The sequence below is a fragment of the Oreochromis niloticus genome, linkage group LG4 (genome assembly GCF_001858045.2).
Source record: "Oreochromis niloticus isolate F11D_XX linkage group LG4, O_niloticus_UMD_NMBU, whole genome shotgun sequence".
In the NCBI taxonomy this organism is placed as follows: Eukaryota; Metazoa; Chordata; class Actinopteri; order Cichliformes; family Cichlidae; genus Oreochromis; species Oreochromis niloticus.
This window is the reverse complement of record NC_031969.2, coordinates 31,323,842-31,342,907: the sequence shown is the minus strand read 5'-3', so window position 1 is coordinate 31,342,907 and position 19,066 is coordinate 31,323,842. Positions and strand designations below refer to the sequence as shown.

General features: G+C 41.6%; 1 protein-coding gene across 1 annotated transcript; it reads right to left on the bottom strand.

Moving 5' to 3' along the window:
- Positions 1-1,637: 1,637 nt before the first annotated feature.
- hlfa (HLF transcription factor, PAR bZIP family member a) lies at positions 1,638-14,303 on the bottom strand. Its single transcript, XM_003442586.5, has 4 exons — positions 13,928-14,303; positions 12,607-12,966; positions 6,108-6,322; positions 1,638-5,252 (listed from the first exon to the last, which is right to left on the bottom strand). The coding sequence occupies exons 1-4, from the start codon at positions 14,040-14,042 to the stop codon at positions 5,037-5,039; spliced, it is 906 nt and encodes a 301-aa protein (XP_003442634.3). The 5' UTR covers positions 14,043-14,303; the 3' UTR covers positions 1,638-5,036.
- Positions 14,304-19,066: the final 4,763 nt, after the last annotated feature.

Below are 19,066 nucleotides of genomic sequence, written 5' to 3'. Positions count from 1 at the left end.
ATAATTTTAAAAAGAGATTCAAAAACCATGAAGTCACCAACCCTTCAAAGAAAAGGCCCTGAAGCACGAATCCAAACAGGATTTAGTATTCGGTGTGATATTTACATTACGTTGTTTCTTTCAATAACGATAGGATCATTGTGTTTTTTAGACACAAAGCATCATTTCTCTTCACACAAAGCAGCTGTACAATAGTGTCGTTCAGAATTAGCCCAGTTCCTCTTCCACAGTAGGCCCGGATAGATTTGAAAACGGCGTTTTCGTCTGAAAACGCTCCGCGTCCACACTAGCGTTTTCAGTCGTTTTCACTGAGTTGCGCGTCCACATTGAAACGGCCGAAAACGCTTACGTTCCAGTCCTGCGCATGCGCAAAAGCGAGTGAGAATTAAAGCATTTGAAAAAAAAGCTGTCTGGAGCATGTACAGACTGATGTTAATCTTTTTTAGGGCTGTCAAAAATTGAGAGCAATCAAAACAACTGCTGTATAATGCCCTCCGCTATCTTTGTTTAATTGGTCACATGTCTGCATCACATGACTAAAATGTATCATCGCTTTAGAAAGTCTGCGTTTTCGAGCGTCCACACTGCGACGGGACAGCTCCGTTTCGAAATGTATGCGTTTTCGAGAGCGTTTCCAAAACGCGGCGTTTTTTATTGGGGAAAACGCCGTGGACGGGAGGCCGAAACGGAGAGAAAACGCATTAGTGTGGACGTAGCGGAAATATCTCTGGGGTTACCATCCTGTGATCCTAATGGTCCATCTACTGGGTGATTTACATTCCCACCCTCACCTACACCCAGTGACCCAAAGAATCAAATCGTGGCTCGAAGAGGATGAGTTGAGCTTCTGCCGACGAGTGTCTGAGATATGGGGACAAGGAAGCTGGTCGTTCAGGAAGTGCTCAGAGTGGAGTCTTTTTTTTATTCCAGCTTTATTAGATAGATCAGCGAAGAAACGACAGGAAAATGGGGGCAGACATGTAGCAAAGGGCCGCGGGTTGGACGCCGGCCGTTCTCAGCCCTATGGCATGTGGGCGCCCCCTCAACGCACTGAGCTAAACCGGCACCTCGGAGTGGAGGCTTTACTTGCTTCGCCACTTTTCAGATCAAGTAAATGATGTATAAGCGCACAAAGCATGTATTGAGTGCTTTTGAAGAAAAGATTGATGTGCAGATCAATTTACTTTAAAACTACTCATCAAAAGTATATTTTTCTAGTTTTTATTTAAATAAATATTTAACCGATTGATTCTTTACTTAGTTTCTCAGTTTTACTGGGTTTTCAGGATAGTTACTGGATCATGGATATCCAGGCTAAGGCTTTCTTGCTCTCTTTCAGTTTTGGATGCTGACACAAAGAAAAAAAAAAATTAAAAAATTATTGTCACAGAACTGGTCACAGCCTGCTCAAATGTGATCGGTCAACAGAGCATTTACCCCACTTTTTTTTTCCAGTAGTAACAGTCACGTCCCTGTCTGATGCTTTTCATGTCAGGCATAAAGAAGCTGTAAAAGTCACAAATTAACATCAGAAAACATGTTTTTGATAACGAGCCTGACCCAGAGTTCAGTGCCACACGGCCTCTTACCAAATGTCTGCGATCTTTTGTAATCGGGCAGAAAAATAGGACAAAGCAGAAAAGCACTGGGATTTTATTAGACACTACAATGTACAGAGACAGAGAGGCTGAGGCTGAACAGCACAAGTAAATGTTATGCATCCATTCCATGACAAGCAAGACCGAGTACTCCTGTAAGCCGCACACTCTGAAACAGTTTTTTGGTGTTGCCATGAATACAATGGTTACAATTCTGGTGTAATGTCCAAAATAAGAAATGAGAGAGTTATTAGTGTATATAATGTGGAGATATTTTGATGCACTAAGAAGCCCTTTAGTGCAGATCTGAACCTATCCAAGTGGTGCTGCGATGAAAACTTTACATTGCTGAGAGACTGGGAAACAGTCGGTGTATTCAAGGCACTGGAATAGACTCAGGATTATGGTTAACATTTCCGGGTGAGGTAGTGAAATCACTTGACAGTGAGGTCATTTTGGGATACATGTGGATTCATTATTGGCTTTTTCCTGTATTTATATATACACGCACGGCATACGATTTCATAGAAAGGTGCTCCGGAGAGGAGGCATCGTTCCAGTCTCTGTTTACGCTCTCCCGTGTGCCTGTGCAGCTAAGATGGAGAAGGAAACGTCTAAAGCGCTAAAGCACTGAGATGATAGTTTACAGTTACAAAATAATCATTTTACATCGCGCACACCTTTGGATCAGATAGATTACGTTCAACAGACTCTGGTGCTGAGGCTGGAATGTGTGAGTTTTGTTTTACTGGGCGGATATCGGCCTTTTTTGGGGTCGTTCCTTTTTTCTTCCAAAATGGAAATTCCCGACTAAAATTTCAACACGTCACCACAAAGATAACAAGTCCAGGGATGCCAGTCAGAAAATAAAATCATTTACTCAAATCAAAGTTCTGTTTACCAATTATGAAGATTTACTTACTTTCAAAATGCAAATAGATAAATTAGACTTCAACCTTTTTTTTTTATGTCAACAAAAATGTGAGTTGTGTTAAAAATGCGGGAATGTAACATTATTCATGTGGAAAATGCCATACATGCTGGATTACATGAATAATTCCATATTTGGGAATATCATCTCCAATACTCCAGCACATAAAACCACAAACTGAATTTATTACGTGTAGAAAAACCAGGATAAGGAGGAAAAAAGTGGTGATTTTGTTACCAAGTGATCCATTGCAGAAAAAAATCTGCAAAGTTATATTCAAATCACAGATATGAGGAAACAAAATCAGGTGTTAACCAATTCCATAAATAATTTCATTTTAATGCTGGCACATCTGAACCTCCATACAAATGAGCTGAAGCTTCAGCATTGGACTGAATGCCAGGAAATTTCTACACTACAACAACGTTGTAGATCTTCACTGTCAGCCTTTGTTTAAAGAAGAAGAAGCAGAAAAAAAAAAGCTTCTCAGTGTCCATCACTCAGGTTCGGGACACGCTACAAGTGCATTGGCCAAAGGAACCAATCACACAGAGCAGCAAGAGTAACCAGCGACAGATTTCCCTTCCTTCATAGTAACTTCATCCCATCGAAGAAGAAAACCAACGAGCTGTGTGAAGAGTTTCATTATGTAGCAGGAAATTCAATTAAAAGCTTGCTCAGGGGCAGCTTCGGATCCCCGGGGAGGCCGTGACGCTGACCGTGGTGAGCGCGTGCGGGCCCAAGTCTCTCTTCTGAACCACATTTACACCATCTGCTTCTTTTGAGTTACATGAGATTAATATGGGAGCCTAAACGTGGCACCTACACAAGCCAGAGTGTCATAATAATAACGATACTAATAATGCCCGGGAGCTTTTTGGGTGCCGCTGGATGTCCACAAATCTCTGTAAATCTACCACATCCTACCTGTTACAGAATATCAAAATACCACTATATGCATTTGTCTTTGAGTTATACATTTGTATTCTTTAATTATTTTCTGGATCTGTTGTGCCTTTAAAATACATAGTTCAGTAATGTATAGGAAAAATACTGTACAAAAAGAACAACTTATAGAATAGGTCTATATAAACATATCTCTTGTAACCAATATATCATCTCTGTTGTGAATCGTTTGGTCTGCAGTAAACAAATCGATTGGGTTAACCACAGTATTGGACAACACCATCCAACTCGTTTTGTCAACACCTTTTACATTCATACAGCCATCTTTAAAAGAAGGCAAACATAGAGCTATGAGGAGAGACTACAGACATCTGGATTGATTTCTAAAGTAAAAACACTCATATTAATCATGCTAAGTTGAACAGAAGCAAAAAGAATTATCGACAACTTTGCGAAAACAAAACAAAAAAAGGAAAAAAAAAAAAGAAAATAACTGCAAAGAGCTTTTCATTCTGTCAAAGAAATCATGCTTAAATCTGAAAAACAAGGAGGCTAAACAACATCAATGTCAAGAGTAGTATTAATACTAACAATTATATCAACAGAAATATATATATGTATATATATATATTTTTTTTTTCTCAAAACAACAATCTTCCATCTGAGAAATAAAAGGTAGATAAATATGAGTCAGAGGAAATTGAGCGAGTGGAAACATTGCACTGGATCAGATTGTGAGACACGCATTAGTGCAGACGTCAACTAACGTTAGCTTAGTTAACGGAGGTGAGCTAGGATGCGATGCGGAGAGAAGGCGAAGCTGAGAGATGCTTGTGTCGGTGTCGGGTTAGCGGTGGACAGGAATTATTGCTCAGTGTCCGAGAGAGATGAAGAAAAGAAAAATGAGCATGACTGCAGAGGAAGAGACATGTTTTCTTTACGTGGGGGGGGGGAAGTTACCCAACTAAAATACAACATCAACAAAAATAAAGAGATGACGTTGTTAACAGAAGAAGACAACTTTAACAGGGCTTAAAAAAACAAAAACAAAACGCAAGTTTGAAGCTAGAAGCGGGCGCTTAAACTCATTACGGGGACACGAAGAAGAAGGGAAACGACAGTTTTCAGTCCTGATGTCACGTATAAAATCGGTATGAAAGTGAACAACAAACAGCATGGCATCATTTCTCAAAAGGTGGAAGGTAGCGGGCGGGGGGATTCAGCTGGTGGGTTGGCTCATGACTCCTCACAGTACATTAAAGTGGGAAGTATGCAGGTGTAAATATATATATATCATTATCCATGTATATGTATATATATTTAGTCAAACAATGTGTACAGAAATTAAAAGAAGGTACAGACAAATTGAAGCTTATGACAGAAGTCAAAAATACCAGAATCATACAGGTGTGTGTTGGTGTGGGAGGAGAAGGGGGTCAAGGTGCAGGGGTACTGGGGGGGGAAAAAATTCAGTGCCACCAAAAGAGACACATTGTCCTTCAAACTTGAGGGGAAGGGAGGTCTGGGGAGTAGACTGGGTGTCAGGTGGAAGGAGGGGGTATGGTGGTGGTGCTGGATGGGCAGGGTGGGGATTTGAGGGCTCACAGGGGCCCGTGCCGGGCCTCGTATTTAGCCAGAATGTTCTTGCAGCGGCCCAGCTCCTTCCTCAAGTCCGCTACCTCCATGCGGAGAGCGGCGTTCTCCTTCTCCAGGAAAGAGGCGCGGATGGCAATCTGGTTCTCCTTCAGCCTCCGGGCATCCCTTGACCGCTTGGCTGCCACGTTGTTCTTTCTGCGCCGGGCCCAGTACTTATCATCCTGCAGAGAACAGTGGGGACAGGGTGGGAGGTTAAGAGTCTGAGCTAAAAAACAGTAAACACAGCGCTGAATGTGATGGCTGTTCCTGATCCAGCCACTAGGAGGAGACAGTGATTTATTCTAACTGCTGAAAGGGTCGAAAAACAACAGGTTTAATTATTTTGCTTTTCATTATTTTCTGTCATTTGTACAAAGTTAAAAGGGTGAATGCTCATATTAAACATGCTCACAAATAATGATGATCTAAACACTAAAGTTTTAGTACCTTTTTTTTTCTACTTTTGGCTCTGTATGATGTCATAAATAGGGGACATTCCTAATATAGTTATCTCAAACACACCTCTCTGTCTGTGAGAACAGAAACCTGTTACTGCTCGAATTATAGTTTAGTTTTGCTGCTCATGCACGACTCATACATGCATCACTTTACACCGTTAATGCAGACCTACAGATTTCATGTTTATTCCTTTTCAGTAAAAATAAATATTCATAAATATATTTGGAGAAATAATTGGGGGCTCATCCGGGATTTAGGTGTAAAACCTCCTGCAAAATTGCTATGCTCAATAAATTTAAATGATCCCCAGTCCTACATTTTAAATGCAAAACCTTTTTTTTAATTGATATGTAAATATTATCTCCAACTTGAATTTTTAATGTAGCCATTATCTTTTTTTTTTAAGCATCACTTGAATTTAAGAACACAGATTGTTTTGCTTATAGATCAAAAGTCTTCCTCCCCCTCATTGTTTAACTTGCTTCAGAATTTTTACATAACGGCTTTTCAGCCAGAACATGAAATCTGATCTCACACGGCTATAAACACAAACACAAAGAGACGGAGCAGCGGGTCACCTTCAGGTCTTCGGGGATGAAGACCTTGCGGGCTTTTTTGATCATCGGCTGCGGCTTCAGCTCTTCGGCAGAGAACTTGCGTTTCCTCGGATCAAACATCTCCTGGCCCGGCACGCTGGACAGAGCCAGGTCTGCTGGGTCGGGCTCGTAGGTCACAGGCACCTGAATGGACTCTGGGTCGATGGGGCTGGGGGTGTCGCGGGCTGAGGGCAGTGCTGAGGACAAAAGTTAGACACATTAGCTGTAAGTAAGTGTACATAAGCATGCAATTCTCTCAGCAAGAGCTACATGTTGAAAACCTTTTGTGATTTGAAATCAGCAGGAGCTAAACAGTAAGCACCTCTAATTTTGGCAGAAACAGCGCCCTTATAATTCTAAGTTGTACTTCTCTTTAAAGCAAGCAGCTATGCAACATGAGTGAGGCCCAATCAGAAGCTCTAAAGCTGGACAGAGGACAAAGGAGGACGCTCTTTCTCTCCTCTGAATGCACACATCTTAGAGCAGCTCCTGGAGGAAACGTCAGGCTTTGATTTGAGGACAGGCGGCTACTTTTATGGAAAAAAATCTTTGTGCCTCATTTGCCCAGCAGGTGGTGCAATCACACAAGCTTTAAAAGGACAAAGAAACACACACACACAGGCCTCACTTCTACAAACCATCTTGAAAGCTATCAGCAGTTCCTTTCAGCTGATCTCAACCCCCCCGAAGCCCCTCAAAGATCTGTGGGACTTCATCTCTACCTGCCTGTCGTGTGAGACTTCTCCGACCGATCTCAAGCTGAGGGCCAACGAGTCCAGTTCACTGAACAATTACTGAGTGATTCATCACATTAGCACTAATTAGTTTTGTGATTAAAAACCCCATTTGTATTCCCCACTTAGAAAAAAAAACACTGAGCGCAAATGAAACAGCACATAAAGCGACTCACAGCGGCCTACATTCCCACGAGCTGCCGATCCACTGGCAGCTCATACATCATGACCCAAATTGTTGGACTTGTGAGTGGCCAGGGCGGCCAATGAATGCTGCAGACCTTCATCCAGCATCCACACAGTCACACCGCTTTGTGCTTTTGGATGCCACAGAGATCTGAGAACACTTGCATTTAAAACAGAAACAGACTGAATCCTTGAGCTCCGTCCCAACCACAGGAAGTGATGGTTCCTTCATCACATGACAAGAAAACCTCAAGAGAGTGGCCACCCTGCTTCGGATTTCACATAGAAACTAAAAGGAAAACAACATCGAAGCAGGTTTGTTTGGAAAAACGATGCAGGAGTATTAAAATGACCGATTATCAGCTCATAAATCTGAGGAAAAGGGAATTTTCTCTGGCATTTTCTTCTGGGAATGGTTACAGTTGGATATCTTCAACCTTGTTATTAACTTTCTTGAAAATTCAGCATTAAACCTATTTGAAAAAACTAGAATTATATAATAAAAAAGAACAGATTTAATACCTGCTTTTGATATGTCAACATACTTTTTGCTATGGTCCCAAAATGTGGGGTGTAGCCCCCTGTTGGTCCATCATGGCATTGTGTTTTTTTTTTTTTCTCAATTTTCAAAGTTATAATTATGAGTATAGATACTTAAAAAAAACCCCTCAATCTGAGATAAAGGCTGCGGGCTAGACGACAAGCAATACTGATGACTTGTTTGGTGAATAAGGTGTTTTTAATAATATCTTTTAGCAAGCCAACTAAGGTCGAATCGGTAAGAAGAGTCACCGTTTCCAGAGTAGAGATAAATCTGTCTGTAAGCTAAGATACAAATAGCTGAACTCTCCTCCCACCATTCATAAACCGAGCCCTGCTGGAGAGCAAAGCCTCTTACCAACTAAAACTGGAGTTTGTCTGCCAACCTGCAAATAGCCAACCTCGCCCTAATCACCTTTACGAGCCACTGGGATCTCCTAATTACCGGAGTTACAACACAGTTGGTTTCACAAGCCCGTTCATTGACCTGCAGTATCCTAAACTAATGGGCCGCACATTCCAGGGGAGAGGAAGTAGTTGAATGTGGATGCACAAAATAGTTCCCTCCCTGACCAGGAAATCTAAAATTAACAAGGCATGAAAGGTAGTCTGTCTTATAAAAAGCTGCGTGAAAGCGGGATTGAGCCCGTCTGTCTGAGAAATACCTGTGGAACTTGTTTTCCTTTGTGTACTTTATCTCTTTCGGTGCGCTGCTGGTTACAGGCCGTTGTCACGCTAAATGATCGTATCGAGCTTACTGTGAGTGTAATCATGTGGCTGCGTGGGTGATAACACAGCGGTCGGCGATAAGCGGAGCTGCCGGTCATATCTGTGTGCGGGGATGGAAGTGCAGCAGAACTCTGACCTCGGAGTGACACGAACCCAACAGCAGTCGCTCGATACTGTGCAAAACCGTTAAAGGGCACAAGTGCTGTTCCTCCATTTTGGCTTTAAATTATGTTTCTTTAAGCTGGCAGAGTCCAAAGTTCTTTGCATGACATAAAAATCCTGGTGACAAGGTAAAAAAAATGCATCAACTCAAAACAAATGTGACTAAAGTGTCCTAAATCAGATATTAATTATACCTCTGGGCCATGGGGCTCCATTGTTGTCTAAAAACTATTAAAATTACAGCAAAGCACCAAATTGAAAGTTCCCTTAAGACCGTGCACCCACCACACCCCGAGCACAATCTACTCCAGCTGTCTAAGGAAACCACTTTTTTTCCTTTTAGAAGATAAACCATGTATTTGCACATCTTGAGAACACAACACACTGTGTGTTGTGTTGAGAGTTGACTTCCTTGAGATATAGACAATCAGTGAAATCAGCGGTATTAAGAGTTCATTATAATAAGCGCGTAGATTTTGTTTGTCTTCGTGTCTTGTAAGTCAACAGGACTTCATTCCTCGAGGCCACTCATGCAGGACGGGCTGGTCCTGCAGAGGAAAGCTACCATTTCCACGAGACCAGCGGAAACTGGCCACAACAACAAAGCGGAGAGATATTTTTCAGACCTCAGGTCTGGTAATTATGCTCATACACTGATTGTTTCTACATGCTGATGGATACATTAACTCCACATTTAGCTCCTTGACCGTGGCTCATTTTTCCCCCTCATCAAGCCACCTTTCATAACTTAGTGGAATGCGCCACAACACATCCTTTGACCCCTCCTAGATCTGATTTCCTCTTTGCCTCCTGCCAACAGCGTAGCAGAGTCCATCTTCTGAACCAACCGCTAGCTTGAGGAAAAGCATCCCCCTCTCTTTTATTTGTTTGTTGCTTGTGATAACTTATCAGCTGCTTGTATCACTAGATGATGGTGGCAGTGTGGCTGGTTAGACGAGACTAGACTCGCTGAGCTGGAACAATATTGCGCTCACGTGACCGAAGCACACCCGAGTCCATGTGATCTCTGCAGGGTACAGTCTGTGCCTTGGCTCTGAGTCCGAGGCTGTTTTAGAGCTGAGCCCGGCGAGGGAGGGAGAGGAAGACTGGACAGGAAGTGGACAGCATTGTAGGGAGGGAAGGAGAGGTGGGGAGCGTGAAAGTGAGAGTGAGTGAGAGACGGAGGGAGGAGGAGACAAGAGAAGCAGGCAGGTTTCATGCCGTGACAAGCTCCTGTTTGCAGCTCAGCGCTGCACACGGCGCCTGCATGTGTCCGTCACATGGCCCGGCATGCTGCAGGAAACCCCAGCCGCGTTCACGTGAGAGACAAATGTGAAGAGGCAGACAGAGACAGACCCAGGCAGAACACACACACCTACACACACACACATGCATGTGTCTGTATGCACATGTGCACCCAGCCTCTAAGAAAACCCCCCATAAGGTACAGATGCACCTCCACTGACTAACGTTAGCCCCTCAAACTCTAGTCTGCACAACCTTCTATACAACCTAACACTGGTAGGCTGTTACATGTTGGGTTGGATGATTTGTTAATTACCAGTTCAGCTATAATCAATCAAAAATAAGCATGTAGCATTTTCTGGTAATCAAATGTCAAAATGTGCTTGCACTGATACATCACCCAGTGTGAACCTGTGAACTTACGCCAGCATTTCCGCAAATAAAGCCGCCATGTTGCATGAACTTTAAGTTGGCTGACATTCAAAAACGCATTCAACTGCTCAAAGACTGTAAAATGGGTCAGTTATTGGTTACAGCAGAAACAACCAACAGCAGAAATATGGACTGGAATCAGCCACTGGTGAAGCTGTTATTAGATAACTTGATATCGGCCCAGAGCTGGTGCATTCAAAGTGAAAACTTTACATCAACGCACTCACAGCAACTTGCTTCTTTAACGGAAAAGTCATCATTAAACTGCTTTTTCAAAATTTTTAATAGGAAAAAACTTACTAGACCCCCCAAAAAGTTATACAATTGATTTCTTTTATATATAAATGATGTTATTAAGTCTATTCACTTTATTATAAATGGTAACAGGAAATGGTCTATATATAAATATAAAAAATAAAAATCACACTTTTCTAAATGGTTGCCTCGCTATTGTTGTTGTGCAAACATTGTGAAACTCACAGCCGACACCACAGAAAAGTTGGCCAATTACAGCGTCAGAGAGCGCCACTATTAGCCACTTGCGTCATGAAGAGAAAACAGTGTAAGCTATGTCAGCGCGATCGCTGAGAGGTGAAGGTCATAATATTTGGTTGTTATTACTGTTTTATGGATAAAAAGGCTTAAAAGGGAACAGGTGTTACAAATGTAACAGCTGGATATTTTATCGGGTTACCCAAAGATGCCATTTTTTAAATTTTGTTATTAATTCGGCTCTTTGTGAAGCAAATACGAGCAAGTATTTATTATGTCTTCTAGCTCTTCATCACACCATCTTTGAGCACTTAGTCAGCATAAAGAATGACAGAGAGATATCAATCAATGCCGATACTAATTGTCGGCTTTCATATGTATAACGATGACGCAGTGGAACGTTTCAGTGTCTTTGTAAAAGCCACTTGGTCAATAAACGTCAATAAAATGTAGCTAATTAAACTTTCACTTGAACCTTCTCTGCGTGGACTTTCACCCCGATTGTTTCTTATCAACGCCTGGTAGTTTTTTGGTAGCTTTCCATGACCCAACTTGGCTCAAGAGCCAAGATTTGGTGCTGTGTAATGGATTTAGCACATTACAGTAAAGCCAACACAATGCTGACAATACCTCATCAAGGTTTCTTCCTTCCTAATCTCCAAACTCGGAGACACGACGCGCTGAGGGGGAAGTTTTCTTTTCAGGTGGCAGTACAACAGCTGCGTAGCATTTATATCAGGACTCTGTTTGCGGCTTTTACAGAAAAGAGTGATTTTATAGATGAGGAGTCGACCTTGACCCATCTGATCTCGGGCCAAATCACCAGTCGTCCTCCATTATCATCCAAAGTCTTTGGTCAGATCAGTCCACGTTCATCCTGATTATCGGTTGTGTGATTGAAATATCACTCAAACTATTAGGCACTCACTTAATCAGGACGCCACCACCTGAGCATCGAGCAGTAACAAAGAAATTCTTGCTTCCCTTTAAATGCCGAGACCTCGCTCTGTTTACGTTCGTACTGAAGGCCGGTCCTTTAAAATGACTTCAATCCTTCTGGTGTCTGGCGTATTGAAAAACCCAAACAGAATCTGGCAGCGCCTTAACAAACTCGGTCACACAGTTTAGCGCCTCCGCCTAAATGCAAACTGCCCACTTAATGTCAGCTCATTACAATAAAAGAAATCTTCCTGTACGAGGAGGTTTAGCTCATCAACACAACACTGAAACACTGGAGCTTTGCTAGGAAACAAAACATGGTTCTAACACCTAAAATGCTTTGATGATTTCATGCAACCAATAAAGAAATAATTAGACGGCACCTTAAAATTCATTCAAAAGTCACATCACTGAGCTGAAAAAAAAGTATGTGTGCAAACTAAATGAAGCTCAGCAGTATGTAGTAGTCTCTGAGTCACATTTCTGAGTAATGTAAACAGCCGATGTCAGTGTTTGCCAAACCCAGCAGGGATTTATTCTGAATGAAGACGATAAAAACTAACTTTAAAAGGGTGAATTTGAAGGCAACAATACAACTTTAGAAACACAACACAGAAAATAACCATGACTAATGGCTGACACGGTCGGTGCGGGAAGATTTGTTCTGCTAATCAGAGCTTTGTGAACCACCCTTGAACTTGAGCCTGCTTACAGGCGCTCCAAAGTCCAGTGCAGGGCTATATAACAGGACTAAAGTGTGTCAGTGTGAATTTAAGGTGCGATGTAACGCTCCAATCAGGAGTTAAATGAGAAAGTGCATGAGATATTGTTCTGTCTCAGCGTCCTGGCTGATAGTGAGTAAATGTGGCGGGAGTGTGCTTGCACCAGGTGACCAAACAGGAGGAGGGACCTCTCGAGGCCTCCGTCCCCCCACCCCGACACTGACAGGGTACAACTAACCCACGTGGGCTCGCATGAGTATTTTGAGGTGCACGATAGGCTCCACTGCATAGGCTGCTTACCCGCTGTGCTGGGGCTGTGGAGGCAGGTCTGAGGCGCCATGCCCGTGTGAACTGATGTGGTGGCGCGGCTGCTGAGGTCAACCACGGAGGGTGTGGGCGGGGCAGGTGGCGGGGCCTGCTGCAGCGGGGCCTGCGGCGGCTGTGCCGTCTGCGGGGCCTGGTCGCTCTGGGCTGTGTTGGCGGGGATGCCGTTTTCCGACAGGAACTCCTCCAGGTCCATGTACTCCAGCTGAAAGTTGTCCCCATCGTAGGGCAGGGTCTTGTCCCAGAGGGTCGGGCCGAGGAAGGCCGACTGTGGATGGCTGGCTGCGCTGCTCTCATCGTCCAGCTTCTTCTCTTTCTCCTTGTCCTTCCCGAATCCTGCAAATGTTTGCACACAGTCATTTTATTGTCTTGCTTTACTGAGGGAAATCACGGGTCAGATCTTGGTTATAAATAGACAGGATCTCATGTTTTGTTTTTTTTTTAAAAAGGGTCAGTTTAACTAACTTTCCAAAAGGGACCAAATGAAATAATCAACCGAATTTTAAATGTTTTATTTATCTCTGCAGGCACCAGATGTTAAAAATAACAAAAAATGATATGCTAGCTTAATAAAACACGCCAATGAATTATTTCTGATGGGATTTCAGTGTGTCATCTTCCAATAATGTGAGCAACAATAAAAGTATATTGGCTCCTAGTTTGCTGAAGCGCTGACAAAAGTCCAAAATATTACACCACAAACTAATATAACCATAGAAATGCACATAGAAACCTGTAACTTGGATAGAATCACCCTTTAAAGATTAAAAACCTGCTCTCCACTCATATTTAAATACCATTTCACTCAATACATCCAAGAATCCAACCAGAGCGCAAACAGCAGCAGCTTCATAACGGAAACGACGCCCTCTATCGGCAGCCAGAGGGGGCGCTACTGTAAATCCCACAGAAGACGAGCGGGTTTAAAGGTTGCAGAAGGAGCCCGCAAGCTCAAAACGGCGCAGTCGTAAGCACATAGCGTGCAAATTAAGACACACTGCGCTAATTTACATGACAAGCGAATGCTACACAGCTCGAGCCAAAGTTCACTTCAACCTGTCAGTCAACTCACATTTAACGGAGACGGACAGCGGTCTGTGATAAATAACGTTACACCGACAAATGTCGCAAAAACGTTAAGAGGAAAGTCACAGCTGGTGGATTTAGCGAACCAGTGTCCTTCACTGCCTTCGATCTGTCAAATCCACGCACTGAATGACCACAACAGCCCGCACGTAAACACCACGGCCGAGAGTGCGCGCTCGCGGCTTCAAGTTTTGGCCCGGTTTAAACGTACCTTCATCGTGGTGGAAAGGCAGCTTCAGCGGATTCTCCAGCAGGGATTTCAGCACGCCGTGAGTCGGCGGCAGAAAAGTTGGGTTTATAGGAAGAGGTCTGGCCATTTTCTCCATATGTCTTGAAGGGCAATTTGAGAACAAAGCTCGCAAAGACTTAAATTCCCCCCCCGAAAGCAAAAGAAAAAGACGCGACCGAACTCGCTGGCCGGTCTGTGAAAGTCCCGCGCAGGTGGAATAAACGACGCCGGTGCTCGGAGGGAGACGACGGGGTTCCGCGCAGCAGCAGGTCGGCGAGCGGCTGTCTGTCTGTCGTCGAGGGCGGCTGGCAAATAGCTGGAGGAGGAGGGCAGAGGGAGGAGTGTCGCTGTCAGAGCTCCTACACTCCTCCATCCATGTGCGGAGACGGACGCCGGTGACGTCAAAGCACCGGGAGGGCGGGGAGCGCGGTGCGATCGAAAAAAAAGAAAAAAGAGTTGCTTCAGAGTTGCGTTCAATGACAGTCGGAAACATTGGCTTTCATCAAAGTGACAAGTATACATACATTTAGATTCACTTTAAAAAAAAAAAAAATTATTTTTCAGATTTTTAGTGGAAATATTAATATAGAGATTATTATAGTTTAAACTGGCAAGTAAAAGTGTTATTTAACATTGCCTTTCAAAATATGATGAAATCCATGTATAACGTATAACAGAAGAAGTCTGGCCCTGAGAGATCAAATGCACTGCGAAGTAAGAAAATATTATTAAAAAATAAATAAAAATGCTATCAAGACTCACAAAATACAGCAGAAGTAAAAACCAAAAACAGAACAAAAAATAAAAGCTGTATTAGAAAAATGCACCAAAAGCTCCAACAACACATTAGCCTGCATTGCATCTTTTTCTTCCTCACGATCTTTTCAGCGCATCTCAGTTCTGTCCATTGGATCTTTTGGTTTCTGTCACTTGCACAGCTGGTTTGTCACTTTATTGTCTTACCTAAATCATTGTGTTTTGTGTGCTTTTGCAGCGTTTCTTTATTTGCTGGTGTTTTCTTAGGTTGGAGTCAGTTTGAACTCTCAAAGCCAGCAGACGTTTATTACGTACATATTTATTTTACTAGGCCAAGCATCTTTGTCATAAAAGACTTTATGGGGATGAATAAAAACTTTTTATTATCTTATTTCACCCTGTCCTCTCACCGTAGTTGCAAAGAAATATACATACTACACCACAAAACCCCCAGATACCCAAAGCACTATCCATAACCCTATGTAGAGGTCATTAAGTATCAAAAATAAATCTGCTCAGTTCATAAAGTGTTTCTCTGTCTCTTTTGGACCCCCCTCCCTGCCCCCCCTTAAAAAAAGAAAAGTTATTTCAGCACAACAAGGGCATTTTCCATGAATTGTTCCACAAGAACTAGATCAGACTATTTGCAAAGCAAACAACTGCCCCAGGACTCCAGATTCTCGGGGGTACCAGAAGTCACAATTTCAGCTGCTGGTTTTAATAAATGCCATTTTTGGAATGTGCATCACCAAAGAACAAACAAAATAAAATGAAGAATGCCTTAAAAATTGAGAAAATGTGACATCTCCCAGTATTATCTAACCTCGAGGGGTGTTCAGAGCCAGTTTTAAAGTCAGATCGAGAAATCTAGTCAATTATTAATGATTACATTTTAGAAATTATTTGGGTTTTATTTGGTTTATTGTTTTAATTGATGTTAATTAACTGATTAATTGATACATCTGAAAAACAGTTGGGAGAGGAAACAACTGGGAAATCTCTCAAATCCTAAATCAAAATAAAAAAAAAAGCTCCTTGTAAAACATCTAACAACAAGTTGGTAACTTTGTAAGTAAATACTTCAACAATTTCAAGCTTCTCCCACAAAAAATGCAAAGAATTTGGGACTTTCTTTTATGCACGGTGCATACAATCATTAAAAGATTCAGAGAATATGGAGAGACCTCTTCAAGGAATGAACTAGGCTGTAAATACCAGGCTGTAGGTCACTGCATGGAAACACAAGCTTAGGAACACTTGAAAGTTAAAACTGTACCATGCAGAGAAAAATAGAAATATCAGACAGATTCAGAAAGACTGCAGAGCTCTCTGGAGTCCTCTGAGCTACAAAGGAGGAGAATCGTCTGGCTTGTTATCAGCACGCAGTTCAAAAACGTTCAATGAGGTTTAAGCTGAGGCAGATAGAATGACTATTCTAGATATAAGTGAGGGCCCCATCAATGCTAAACGATTGGTTTCGAAGCAACATCCAGGATGTGCACAGTTAGCACGCTATGAACAACAAGGGTCAATTTTCATTTCTTGTCTTTGAACTATTTTTAAATGAATGTCACGCGGTTTTGCTAAAAAATGGGTTGTACAACAGGTTGTGTAATGCTCGCCCACACATGCCCACCACGAAACTTCAAACGTATGTCAGTTATAAGCTGTAGCCTATTAGCCAAATGCTTTCACGGTTCAGATGAAACCATGTAATTTTCCAATATTTGCTACAACCGCAAGGAAATTGGTGGATTTATGCCAAAATGTAAAATCTGTTACAGATTGCAGCCCATCAGTTACGCTGGATTTGTACCTCAGCTATACAAAAAAAACAACAATTGTTTTTTTTCAGGCCAACCAGAAGCATTTAAAACATTACGAGTGTGGGCACTTTCCTCTTAAAAACACATTTAAATCATTTTTACTACATTACACATAAAAATGTACACGAACAGCATTTTTGGGGGTTTTGTTTTGTTCGTTGGGTTTTTTATTTCACTGAGGTTTAAACTTCCTAAGCAACATATGAGCAAAAACTTTTATTTAAGAATATTTTATGTCAGAGTTATTTAAACTCACATGGATGTGAATATGTTCCCAACTCGGACCAGTAAATGAACCAGCTTACTTCTGTGATAATGGCACAGATTCCTGATTGCTACAGTTGCTCCTCAGTGTTAGCGCATGCTCATATTCAAGCATAAGCTCCTGCTTTTCTGTACTTTACACAGTTTTTCTCTCAGGCGCGACAAAACGAGCTTCTTAGAGCAGCTGTGTTTAACTGTAAATCTGAGCAACAGGGAAACGGTCCACTGTAATTCCACAGCGGAGAATGACGTGAATCTAAACTTGACCTACTTTTATCCAATGGGTGTTGCCCGGCTGAAACTCTGTCTGTGCAGGTCGTGGCACATGGAAGCTCATGCTTTCTAGTTTTGTAGTGGCTGAGTCACAGTATCAACTGCTGGCTCTGCCTATCTGTTTGTTTTTAATGATTGGAACCTGTCGTCGGCACAAAAATGCTCTAGAAAAACAGACATAACAAGAATGACAAGCTGAGGAAAACTCATTTTATTAGCAGATAATAAAAGGTTAAAGCAAGGAACTGAAATGCAGACAGAGATTGAGACCAGAAGAGGGTAAATCCTGTTATCTGAAACAGTCCACATGCCTATAAAATGTCACAGAGCATCACACCATGCCTTTAAAGTCTTATTTAGCTCAGATTCAAAGCCCCGCTGATTGGAAATGTCCTCTTGTCCCTGAAATTCAAGCTGTTACAGTATTTTGAATTTGCCTTTCAAATTGTGTGATGCTCTCCAGGGGTGTGTGTGAGGAAGTGTTAAACTGTTGGATCATTCAGAAACTGTCTTGTTGGCCAAGGACATTTGCCATTTATCATCTCATCTCTCTTTATTTGTTTTTCATGCCAAACATTTAATCATTCTCTCCATGTAAAATACAACAGAACAGCTCGCTGCAACGATGACTCAGTGCGTTTAATTTACCCTACGACTTCAGCCGACTGCAGCCTTGAGCCACGAGGAAAATGAACAGATGAAGAGAAGATGTGATCATTTTATCAGACACCGTTTGAAATGTCGCGTAATGTTGGCTGTATGAATAGATGGAGACATGTTAGTGCAAACAGAACACAGGTCTTGTAATTCAGTAAATATGACCTCAGATGAACAACAACACATGACATATTATATCATGTCAGTATTTATTTAACAAAAACTTAAGTCAAAATGCAGAAACTGTGTGTGAAACACCAAACACACCCATGCAGCATCCATGGAAGTTAAAAGGATAAGTAGATTAATTAGTTTATAATTAATTGATTAAAGTGTAAGCACCTCTGTCACACCTGTTGATGGTCTCTCACAGGTTACATCTCCAACCTGCGAAATAAACAATGCCATTTATGCCAAGGACACGGGCATAAGTACAGTATACGTCATATCTATACATGTATACTGTATTTATTTATCTTTATTTATTTACAACTGTTATCTTTTATTCATAGAATAAAACTTTACTTTTATTCCAGAATAGAAAAAACATTTTTTAGTGGTTGAATGTTATGTTTGGTTAATTTCTGACATCAAACAGCTCAAATTTGGGTATAAAACATGAATTAATTTTTTAGGCAAAAGAAAAACTGATGTATTGAACACAATGAGGGAGCGAGCTGGGCTAAAGTTTTGTAGAAGTAAACTGCTTCTGGACTTCCTCCCAAACAGCCCTCATCAAGGTGGAAGTCCGATGAGTAGGAGTTTGTTACTTTACATCTAAATACACAAAGTAACAAAGCAGTATTACTTTGTATGTAGACATACGGTGGATATGAGGAGAGTATGAACATACCTTTAAAACAATATTCTTCACTGTCATTGGTTTCTATGTGGAATGTGGTGTGTGGTGTATTGTCAGGTTGGGTTTTAGACGTGTTTAAAGATGTGTTGCAGTGCAGGGCTGCGTCTGTGTGACCGCCCCCTCTGTGTGACACACTTTTCAGTACTAGAAAGCATTATAAATGGTATTTCCTGTGGGATTTGTATGCATTTAGAATATAGATACACTGTAAAAAAAGTCAGTAAAATATACAGCAAAACACCGTCAAATTCCAACGGTAATGGCGCGTAAAACCAAAAACTTCCTTTTACTGTATTAAATAGATTGAATAACCGTTAATTGTGAGACTGGATAAAACTTTGTTTTTTACTGTGATAAAATGTTGAAATTATAAATATTGTCTGTGAAAACAAATAAATATGCATACATTTTACAATTAAATATTGTAATGTTGAAAATGTCTGAAAAACTTAGATTTTACGGTATTATTTGAGTAAAACTACA